Source organism: Cervus elaphus, chromosome X, assembly GCF_910594005.1.
Source record: "Cervus elaphus chromosome X, mCerEla1.1, whole genome shotgun sequence".
Lineage (NCBI taxonomy): Eukaryota > Metazoa > Chordata > Mammalia > Artiodactyla > Cervidae > Cervus > Cervus elaphus.
Genome location: NC_057848.1, coordinates 111,144,851 through 111,156,897, shown reverse-complemented (window position 1 = coordinate 111,156,897; position 12,047 = coordinate 111,144,851). Strand labels below are relative to the sequence as shown.

Here is a 12,047-nt window from a genome sequence, read left to right as displayed (position 1 = left end):
AAATAAAATTGTTTTTAAATAATAAAAATTTTGGCTAGAAGACTTATGATAAAATTATGGCAACTGTAAATCAAATCACCACTGAGATTCAATGGGGTACTCATGACACAACAGGAATATGTGCAAAGAAAATCGAATCAGGGTAAGTGAAGAGTCATTCATTTCTGGGAGAGAAAACCTAACTGCACCATAGCAAACCACATCACAGAGGGAAAACTGTGCTTTCACCTTTTTTGATAGCATCACCTCCAGGGTTTCTCAACTCCTTAAGAAACAAGGGTTGAAAAACTTTATAGCTGAGAAAACAGGCCCAGAGTGGTGATGCAATTTGCTTAAGGAGCTATAGTCATCTAATAGCATAGCCAGCTCTGAACCCAGGCTTCTCTTCCAGGTTTAGTACTCTTTCTACTACTTTTCAGATCTTCCTGGGTCTTTATTTTGATGACATATTAGGGAATATTTTTAAGTCTTATGAATATTAGATATCTCTGTATTTAAATTTTAGGACAAAAATGCATAACAAAATAATAATATCCCTCCACTAGCACAGATGATCAAAATTGACTGTATTTGGACAAAAGAAATTACTGGATAAGAAATAACATTTTCTTGAAAAGTAATGCATAAATTTCTGTGAATCTAACTACCATTTTATCCAATTTGATTTTTCTTCAATTTGCAGTGCCTCTTAATCCTTTACCTTCAGTTTCTCTATATTAAGTAGTTGTTGATCTATATACAAACACTTAAAACCACCACAGAAGTACATATTTAAAAGAAGCCTGCTGTGATTTTAAAACTCCTTTATTCTGTATAATGTTAATAATTACCCGTTTGTCTCTTTTATAAGGAATGACTTTTATGTTCTCAGAAGGGTAGACAGACAGACAGACAGGAGGGAGAGAGAAAATAAAAGTAAAATAGGGAACAATTTTTTTGTATAATGTAAAAAAGATAAAAAGAATGAGGGATGGTGGGTGGTCGGGAAGGGAGTGGCAGAGAACCACAAGCTAAATTAGTCACAGAGTGTTTGTATTTTTAAAGTAAACTTGAATACTGTGATATATAGATGGACTAACAACCACCTAAACTTCAGGCTATAATTAAAGTGGTATCCAGTTTTAGATTCTATGACTTGGGGACATATGAGGACCTTGGAGAGACTTCAGAATAATAAAGATAAAAGGGTTAAAAATGAGTGAAGTAAGGAAAACTTAGAACTGTTATTGTGTCTGAGAAGACGACTCAACAATCCTCAAAGATAGGAAGAAATATCTATTTCAGTCAGCAGTTAGTCTGCATTTCCAAAGCAAAAGAGTAATTTTACTTAAATTATTACAGCATGTGTTTGAAGATGGAAATGCCTTACCTAGGACACCTCATCAAACAAAAACTCCAAAGAAGCCTGAATGCTGTTCATCTCTCCCACCCTATACTAGCTCAACTCATCTCAAAGAAAGGTTCAAAGGGTAGCTAAGCCATCTTTGGAATGTGACGATTTAGACTTCCCTTGGGTATAGCTACTATACTCAAAAATTTTTGTTAGCCTCTGTCGCCCAGCTCCCAGTGAAAAGTTGAGTTGCTTCTGTGCTATGGAAAAAGAGGATTAATTAGTAGTAAATACCTAGATGCATGCATAAACTTGAATTTCTTACAAAAAGTATGCTTCTCCTCACTGATCGTGGGCTTGGATTTGGGGTTCTTTCAGAATCCACTTACATTTGAATCCAAAGAAATAATTTACCTGACTAACATTAAAAAAAAAAAAAGTTAGGACAAATAACTAGATATATCTGGACCTCTTAATTTGTCTCTAGCATTTTTTGTCTTATTGAGATATCTCCCAAACTAAAGTATAAAAAGTATAAAGTCTATGAAGAAAGAGAATGTAATTATTTTATTTGTACCTTGAGCACCCACCCCATCACGGTCCAACTTTTAGCATAAGGCTGGGTGCACAGGCAGCTATTGATTAGTACTTGTAACATATCGTTATCTGTCAAAATTTTGTTAATATTTTTATAGCTGCTTTTTCTGGTTATTCTGTATTCATTCTCCAATACTGCTGCCTATGAAGGCTGCATTTCTCTTATTACTCTTCCTTTTTCTCATCTCATAGAAATAGCTATTCTTCCCTATTCCCTCAGTTATCTTTAGGAATCTAATTCCCAAATCTCTTTAACTTCTTCAATTCAGTCCCCACTTTTCTACCTGGACTCAAATATCACTGTTAAGTCATCTTAATTCATAATGTTTAATGACATCACTTTCTATACCTTCTTTTCATGCTCAACTACATGATTAAAAGTAGCTTTGACTTGCCAAATGCCAAGATTCCTAACTAACCTCTCATTCCAAACCTTTCCCAAAACCCACTTTGTGCATGAAGCCATTTGAGAACCCACTGGTCAAGTGAAACTATCCACTCATCAAAAATTCTCAGAGTTCACTCACCTTTCTGCCTACATCAAATTTATTTGAAAGGAAAACATCTCAATTGAGGCAAAAAGCCTATGAAAAAAAGTGTTTGTAGGGCGTGTGTGGGTGTGTTGGAGGATGAGCATATGCACACGTTTATGTACACATATAGCATTTGCATATACATACACACACATACTATAAATATACTTTGCCCAAATTAGCACAAACCTACAAGCTTAAAAACCAAATTTGCTAAATCTGACCCAAACCACAGTTATTGAGCCCTGTGGCTACTTCCTCCAAGCAGATGCATTACCTCTGTGACAAAGTCAATTGAAAGTTGCAAAAAGGACAGGTAAATACTGTTACAGGTAGCTTGGATTCTGCTTTTTAAAAATTTAAATGTAAAAATTACTTATCACTTTAGGACATTGACCATGTTAATATAATTCTGCACAATACCCAGAATATTCTAGAAACTAAAAAGTACTAAATTTACAACTTAAACAGGAAAACAGAGGCTTGCTTCACAGTGGTTTAATATGAACAGAGTTGAATATGACATTGTCTGACAGAAGAATGAACATTTTGCTGAACGAAAGCCCCGAGTCAGGATATATACACAGCAGAAATGGGACCTCAGGCTCTCAGCACTTGTGCACAATGAAAGAAGGAATCTTTAAAAACAAAAGTAACAGAGGATACAGATGAAAAAGGCAGCAACAACACCAACACTGGAAAGGTGGGAAAGGGAGCAGAGCATCTCTCTAGAGGCTGCTCAGGCCCGGTAGCCGGAGAGCTGGTCTGTCTCAGGGAACTTCAACATATAGATGGACTTAAACCCCATGTTAAAATCCAATCCTTAACCTTTCTGTTCAGGGTCTTGTCAGAATCAGTAATCCTTTTCCCCAAGACCCTATATAAAGAACTCCAACCCTTCCATGACAGGAAGTCTAAGCAAAGAGACCCCACTTTTGACCTGACACCAGAGTTAACCTGCTCCCATCCCACCGCTTGGGATAGACATTGGGCTCCAGCAAACAAACCACCACCTCCCAGATAGAAGCCCAGGAAAGCTGCCAGCCTCAAGAAGCTGCTTCAGACTCTAAGATTTAGGAAATCTATACCCAGCTGCTAACCCTAGCTCAGCTTCTGGGGAGAATGCTGGGGTTCCATGGGAAACAAGTGCAGGCAGTTCAATAACCCTGTGACCAAGCTGGGGAGGGCAGTGACAACTCTTGCCCCTAAGCCCCATTCAACAGCTCAAAGTGCTTAGGAGAAGTCAGACTATGTGGTTTTTTCATGTGTTTCTACCTTGTGGCAGCACTAAATAGGATGGGGGGGAGGGAGAATGGAAGGAAGAGAGTGGTGATGTCCTTCCCTACCACTGGGAGGTACCTAGAAAATGATCTACTCCCACCCTTCAGGGAGTTACCTGGCAGTGGTGAGTTTCCCCCGGCCCTCAAGCCACCAAACCTGCAAAGCTAACCCATAAAAGTAGTGAGGGCTTGGGGAGAGAGAACTGCTGGCCCAGCCCATACTGACTCACCTGCTGGTGAGCAAGAAACAGGCAGCCAGAGTGGGGAGCCACAAAGGAAGGGCTAGGCAACAGGATCTCCCTGACTGTCCTATGGCTTTCTTCTGACTCTGAAGCAGCCATGATGATGGGCCCAAAAGACCCACACACCTTGCTCCATAAACAGACTGCTTAGACCCTAGAATTACTGCCATGAAAAGCAACAAGGGAGAGAAAAAGTATAACAAAAGAAACTCTTGCGAAAACTGGGAAAAGGCCTAGAGAAAATGAAAGCTTCGGGGTCTCTGCCACCTTCCCCAAAGAAAAAAGTTCATGCAGGTAGGAAAGGCAGGGTCTTTCCCTGCTCAGCGTTCCTGGTTAAACCTAAGAGTAAGAAAAATCCCCTGGACTTGCAGCATCAGTATGTATCCAAGTGCCCCACCAACACAAGACCCACGCCCCTAAGGTTGGCCTTCTGGTATGGGTAAATGCCCAAGAAATTGCCTTCCAGTCCAATACCCCCACCCACCCCCCCAATCCCAAGCAAAGGGCATCTGCCTGTGGTTTCCCACCTCTCCTCAGAGAAGAGGATCCTAGTAGAGTGCCCATGGTATAGTCAGGTACCAAGGAACACAATGCCAGAGTCTATCAGGCCAGGGGATGGACAGACAACTTCAGATCAGAGAGAGAGAGAGGCTTAGTGTAAAAACCAATGTCATTTCAGCAGGAAAGTAGAGGGCAAGTGGTGAGAGGGGCTCCTACTGGCGCACCTTCCCAGGGACGTAGTTCCTGTCAATTGCCTCCTCCTGCAGGAACATGTGTAGGCAGCGTTCGTTCTGAGCCAGTGGGTGCCCAGCAATTCTATAAAGAGACCAAGATGGTTATCAGTAGTTTTGGGGACCAGAGAGAATTCACAGAGGGGCAGGGCTGTGGATGCGGACAGAGGAAGAAGGGTAAAGAAACCCTGAGGTTCAAGCAAGTAAAGGACAGCAGCAGGGCACCATTTCAACCGTAATACTGCAGAGCGGAAGTGGATGGAGAGGTAAGGGAGGGGCAAATTCCTAGACACATCCAACATGCAGGGCTTCTTCAGGCCCTGGGGCACAGTATCAGAATTCTGCTCAAATGAATGGAGTTTTACTGTCCAGTGACCCCAGCACACAATCAGCACCACATCATATTACGCATTACAAAACGGCAGGGAGATGAAACATACAGAAAAAGACTAAGATGGCAAAAGTAGCAAAAGGAACCCCCAGGAACTTGGCTTACTTGTTAATAAACTGTTCCAGGCCCTGCCTCCTTTCTTCAATAAAGGACTCCTCAAAGATCCCTTCGTCTCCTCGGAAAGGGAGCTGCCGCTTCAAGGCTTTCCCAGGGAGTGGTGGTACTACAATCTGTAGGAAGACGCAAAAATATTGGTGGTAATGCACTGTACATTTCATTTCCTATTAGGAATAGGGTCCATCCTATGCCATAGTTCAGCAACTTGCAAGACTGAGATCATAAGAACAGTTAGGGGTGTGGAGAAAAGGGAACCCTCTTACACTGTTGGTGGGAATGCAAACTAGTACAGCCACTATGGAGAAGAGTGTGGAGATTCCTTAAAAAACTGGAAATAGAACTGCCATACAACCCAGAAATCCTACTACTGGGCATACACACTGAGGAAACCAGAAATAAAAGAGACACATGTACTCCAATGTTCATTGCAGTGCTCTTTACAATAGCTAGGACATGGAAGCAGCCTAGATGTCCATAGACAGACGAATGGATAAGAAAGTTGTGGTACATATACACAATGGAATATTACTCAGCTATTAAAAAGAATGCATTTGAATCTGCTCTAATGAGGTGAATGAAACTGGAGCCTATTATACAGAGTGAAATAAGTCACAAAGAAAAACACCAATACCATATATTAATGCATATATATGGAATTTAGAAAGATGGTAACAAAGACCCTATATGCGAGACAACAAAAGAGACAGATATAAAGAATAGACTTTTGGACTCTATGGGACTCTAATTTGAGAGAATAGCATTGAAACATGTATTCTAACATATGTGAAATAGATGACCAGTCCAAGTTCAATGCATGAAACAGGACACTCAAAGCTGGTACACTGGGACAACCCAAAGGGATGGGATGGGGAGGGAGGTGGGAGGGGGGCTTGGGATGGGGGACACACATACACCTGCGGCTGATTCATGTCAATGTATGGCAAAAACCACCACAATATTGTAAAGTAAGTAGCCTCCAATTAAAATAAATAGTTTTTAAAAAAGGAACAGTCAGGATGGCTCAGGTCAAAAATTAATCCAACTCTGTTTCTGCAGGAGGACAGGTTTACCATCTCAAAAGAAAGGAAAACTTCAAATATTCTTCACTCTCTTTAACAGTCCACTACCATCCAAGAATTTAGCTCAACTTTCCATTTTTAGCACCTACAGGAATTAAGTTGTATGATTTTTCTATCCACTGAGTCAAGTAATAATTTTTCTTTACAATTTCTCCTGAACTTCCCACTTTCAGGTCTCAAAGGGTATCACTCAGATCCAACATACTGGGATTTGGTCGATAGAGTACGTTCACCCTCCCTATTGCCTTCAGGATTTTATAAACCTATGGAGATCTCCTCTCCCAAGGGTCACACAGGGAACAGGGCCATACCTTACTATCTCGCTCCAGCTCATTTTTTAGCCATTCAAAGTCACTGTAGCGCCGTCGTACACAGGACTCCTTCAGCTTGAAGATAGGTAGGTTTGTCTACAAGGAAGAAAGAATGAGAGAAGAGAGATGGTAAGTAACACTCAGCCTGTGACGGCCACCTGTCACAACCACTTGAACATGTCTTAAGAAAGAAACAGCTCCTAAGGACCATGCTCCTATAACCCTTTCGAAACACCACTGGGTGAATACCAATCCTCACCACATCCAGCCTTGTCAGAGGTGGTGATCAGAAGTCCCATGCTGCTTAGAATTTATCCCACAAATAGACTTGAAGTTATACATAAATATGTGTATACAAAGGTTTTCACTGGATTTTCTCATTTATAATAATAATAAATGTCCATCAATAGATAATTGATTAAATAAATTATGGTACACTTGCAGAGTGGAATACAACTATGAAAAGAATGAGAAAGATACATATGTCCCAATACAGAAAGATATCAAGCGTTAAAATCAAGGCACAGAACAGTATATATAGTCTGTGTTTTTAAAAGGGATATGTATATATGTATATATTTATATTTATGAATTAAAACATTTATGAAAAGACACTGATAATAGTGACTGACTTTGGAGACTAAAACTAGACAACTGGAATGGGTACATCACATTTTTCACTGTACAACTTGAGTTTATCATGTGCATGTATTACATTTTCAATTGAAAAGTGAATTTACAGTCCTTGTAAAAAAACAAGAGATAAGCACCTTCAAAGTATGCTTTCCTTTGCTTTTCCTGTCCAAATCCTTTCCATTCTCAAAGTCCCAGATCAAGTCCCACTTCACCCAGGAAATCTGTCCTGACAACACTGGCTTAATTTATTGGTCTCCTCGTCTGAACCCTTAGGACACATAAGACTTTGGTATTGCCTGACACACATAATATGCATTATGTTAGTCTTGTTACCAAAGTAAATTATAATTTCATTGAAATCAAGAGCCATGACTACTGCTGCATCTCCCTAAATGCAGATTATGCAAGTTATTCAATAAATACTCAATCGATTAACAGTGAACTATGTATCTGTTTACCCTCCCCTTATCCATAAAGTGCAGCAGAAATAGCAATTACATTAAGTTGGTTTTCCATAGTTCGCTCCCTGATATACATCAGCTGATTCCCACATTTTAATCACTGAGAATTTTCCCAAGGCTCCATTGGCAACATGAACCTCCGACAAACAAAAAGCCCTGATCTTCACTCCTATCTATAGGTTCTAAACAGAAATAGCCAAACAAATGTATTAATACTGACTATACTTCCTACCAGTCAATTCAAATCAGTAGATGGAAATAAAAGGAGCTAGTTTTTCTACTTTCTCCACAACTAACTCAGAGCAGGAAAAGGGCATTGGCACTATGCTGGAGCTTCACACATTCCTTGCTATGTTACATTCTGTAGTCCTCAAGTCTGGATACTGTCTTTCTAGGATCTAGGTATACAGAATCAAATAATAAAGCCAAATAACTGGCCAACTTACATCAGTTACAACTCTACTCAGGATCAACATCCCAGGAATGGCAGTGGATTGAAGTGGAGTGAGAAATGTGTAAAGTAGTATCTTATTAATGGAAGCAGTAGTTTCTTCAGAAAGAGGAACCTCCCGAAGGCAGGAGAGGGAGACCTCATTGTTACAGTACAGCTTACCCTTGAACAACACAATTTTAAATCACATGGGTCCACATGGGTACACAGATTTTTTTCAATATATATAGTATATCATTTTTGTACCTTTTGAATTTTGTACCATGTGAATGTATTAACTATTCAAAACAAGCCATTATAGAGAACACTCTCAGAATCCTGCACACAAATATATATATATGTATCAAATCATCATATTCTATACTTTAAACCAACACAATGTTATCACTGACTCAATGGACAGAATTTGAGCAAGCTCGGGGAGATGGTGAAGGACAGGGAAGCCTGGCATGCTGTAGTCCATGAGGTCGCAGAGAGTCAGACACGACTGAGCAACTGAACAACAACAACACACAACGCTATCTGTCAATTATATCTCAATAAAGCTGGGAGTAAAAACAATCATTCAAGAAAAAAAGCCATTCAGTATCTTGAGATTCTAGGTTTCCACCAGACTTCATTACAAATACTGTGATCCCCAAACAGTAGAACCTTAACTAGTAGGCCAACAGAAAGATGTAAGGAAAAAAGTGCTGAGCAGATTCTTCCAAGACACAGTAAAACCACCCACTGTCATTTTGTGGACTTCCTCCTTTGACTTACAAAAATGGTATTCTTTCCCTACCCCCATAGGATGGTGACAATAATGGCCTTTCATCTCAGCACCTAGCCATCTAAGGAAGGGGCTACTATGTACTAGGATACTCTCTCAGCTCCAACCTACAAACTGTATGAGGGAGACAGGATTGTGTAGAACAGGATACACAGTCCTTTGGCTCTGATCAAAACAAAATCAAGGGAAAGGAAAGAAAGAAGCAAAGTTCAAGTCCAAAGGATAAATGACATTTGAAAAGTCCCATACATATCATGTGAAGTCACCAGAACACCTCTCCAGACTCATTTCTTGCGGGGTTAAGGGGGGGTAGATATTCCTTCCCTGAGCTATTATTATACAAATAAAAAAAGTCAGTGCCATCTGCTTCTACTATATACAATGCCCAACTCCCAAAGCCCATTCTCTGAGCCTCATACTCCCTATAATACCTACCATGACCAGTCACTTAAATTAGCAATTTAAAACCAAATGATTTCATCAATTTCCCCTCAGAGCTCAACAAAATATTAAAAGTCTATATAGCCATACAAATTAACAAAAATACAAGTTAACTCAAACCCACAGAATTAGGAACTGCCATCAATCCTATCATTACCATACAATTAGTAATTGTGGAAAGGCCTGATGAAAAGCTTAGTAGGGAAAAAAAAAAACTTGCACACTAAAGTTTTGCAACTAAACACTGCCAAAGACACTACAGTGTAGTGGAAAGAGTATTATGGGCTTCGGAGTCAGACAGATCTGGGTTCAAATCCCAACACTGCCACTTATTAGCTATGTGTACTCAGGCAAATTACTTATATTGCATTCCTCCTTAGTTTCCTATCTGTAAAATGGTGTTTTGTAAGGATTTAGAAATTAAATCCTAGTTCAGTGCCTGACACACAACAGACACTAGATGAACAGTTCTTGTTATTAGAAGTAGAGTAGCAAACAGTTCCATTCATAATCCCCACAGCTCTTGGGTAATACATCAAGACAATGTTTCCAAAACCCCACAGCAGAGAGTTCTTACACTGAACAAGTTATGCCCAGTCCTCCTTAGGTAATTAAGTTCTCTAACATTAACAGTTCCCAGCTTTTATCATATTTTGAGGGATCTAACATCCACTCTTCCCCAAAGAGATGATTTCATATAATTCTTATATAGATGAGTTTTTCTCATTTTCTGCTATTCGCATTTCTTTCTTCAGTTTGGACTTTGCCAAACTTGGAATCTGGAGATCATCGCTTCTCAGTTAGATTTCAAAGTTCAGTTGGGACAGCATACTCTCTCATTCAATTCATTCATTCAAAAATAAAAGCACATACACTCTTTTAGGTCTTCAAATGCTGTTTGAGCAGCATGCTGTCCATAGAGAATATTCTGGCCCTCTAGTCTGAGAAGAAAACATAAGGAAAATTAGGAAATGGCTCTCAACCTTTTTGCCTGTAACCACTTCAGTGGGGGCAAAGAACCTGCAAACCATGTACTCTGCACATTCCATCCTTGCATGGTGGACTAAGAACTAGAGAATAAAGTCCTCTGTAGTGCACACTGGAAGAAGCCACTCCTAGGGCAGTACTTAAATGTCATATATTAAAGCTAACTACAGACCAAGGACTAATATAATGAGTCCAAAAGGTTCATCTAGGGCAGAAAGGGCAAATGACCATTCATATACAGAAAACCCAAATGAGAGCCAGTAAATACTGAAATAAACATTCTGGATACTTCAAATCTAAAGGGTCAGCAAAAGATGAGGGCAGCGACTAACAATCCACCAATCCGAGTTACAAGGTCAGGTTTTCCAGTGAGCATGTAGTACCTGAGAAAACAAGCACTGAACACTTCTCTCTTTCTGATGTTAATTCTACACAAGCCTGGGAAGCACTCAAGGAGCCTCCCCTTCTTATTTCTGCTCCACCAAGTCCACTGTCTCCCTTTCCTGTAGTCTCTTTTTCCTTTAACTCAGGCTTTGCTCAACCCCATCATCCACAACAAAGGATGAGATTGTTGGATGGCATCACCGACTCGACGTGAGTTTGAGCAAGCTCTGGAAGTTGGTGATGGGCAGGGAAGCCTGGTGTGCTACAGTCCATGGGGTCGCAAAGAGTCGGACACGACTGAGCAGAACTGCTCATCCACGGTGACCTCATTAGGAGGAAGTTGGGCCTTCCTGATCCCCTACCTCAGACTGACTTCCCACAACCTCCTTTTGGGACCCCGCCGCATATCGCTTTGGCTTTCCATCCCCCAGCCCTCTTCCACTCTTCCTTCTCTCCTTCTGTTGCTACAGTTCTGATTCCTACTTCCTGGAATTCCTCACTCTAATCTTCTCCACCCCCACCGTCTCCAGTCATGCTTTCTTCTTGCTCCTGGGTACTTGTTTTCCCTGAGGCTGGTCATCGGGCCAGGAGTCCCCCCTCAGGAGTTTTCTGCATCCTCAGGCCACAACCTTGTGTGCAGACCTCTCAGCAAACCTACTAAGCCCCTAACCCCCAAATGACCCCTCAAGTGTTTCCTCCACCGTTAGCCTTCCCTATGGCAGTCTTCCCCCTCCCCTCCCCCGCCCTTCCCGCCCAGCAGCCCGGTCCTCCCTCAGCCGTCTCCCTCACCCCGTGACTCACCCGCATGCGAACCTCATAGGTGGTGAAGCGCGCGCGGCCCACGCCCACCGTCTGTGGATTAAAGATGTCGATCTCCAGGAAGTTACTCGGAGGCCCGTAAGCGTCGGTGAGGTCCTGCGGCTTCGAGTTAAGGCGCCGAGTGTCAGCTACTGCCGTGTCCGACATCTTTCCGAAGGAGAGAGCCAGACCGGGGAAAGGGGGGGTGGGGGGGACAGAGGCCGAAGACAGAGAGCGCGCACGGCCCCTCCCGCTTGCAAAACAACCAGCCAACCCACAGACGGTGGCGCCGCGCACGCGCGCCCACGCACGCACGCACGCACGCGCACGCCGTCACGGCCAAGCGCCCGGAACCCTGAATAGCGGCTACGCTGATGGCTGGCTCTCCTGTATCAAGAAGGCATCATTCAGACTTCCGGGCGGTGTGTGTGACTGCCCTGGAACCTGCATCTCCAACACGCATTCCCCCAGTATCCTAGGAAGCACTACAGGGGAGATCCGCCAAT

The 12,047-nt window shown here is 41.8% G+C and overlaps 1 protein-coding gene across 5 annotated transcripts in view; it reads right to left on the bottom strand.

Moving 5' to 3' along the window:
* SNX12 (sorting nexin 12) overlaps window positions 1-11,801 on the bottom strand; it is an 86,119-nt gene extending 74,318 nt beyond the window's left edge. For all 5 annotated transcript variants that reach the window (XR_006339810.1, XR_006339811.1, XM_043895825.1 and 2 more), the window contains exons 1-4: window positions 11,545-11,801; window positions 6,612-6,707; window positions 5,210-5,334; window positions 4,708-4,798 (exon numbers count right to left, since the gene is read on the bottom strand). Coding sequence is in view for 3 of the 5 variants with exons in the window: in XM_043895825.1 (XP_043751760.1) it covers window positions 4,708-4,798; window positions 5,210-5,334; window positions 6,612-6,707; window positions 11,545-11,709 (477 nt within the window). In the remaining 2 variants the exon portion in view is untranslated. The remainder of the gene's footprint in view (window positions 1-4,707; window positions 4,799-5,209; window positions 5,335-6,611; window positions 6,708-11,544) is intronic.
* Window positions 11,802-12,047: the final 246 nt, after the last annotated feature.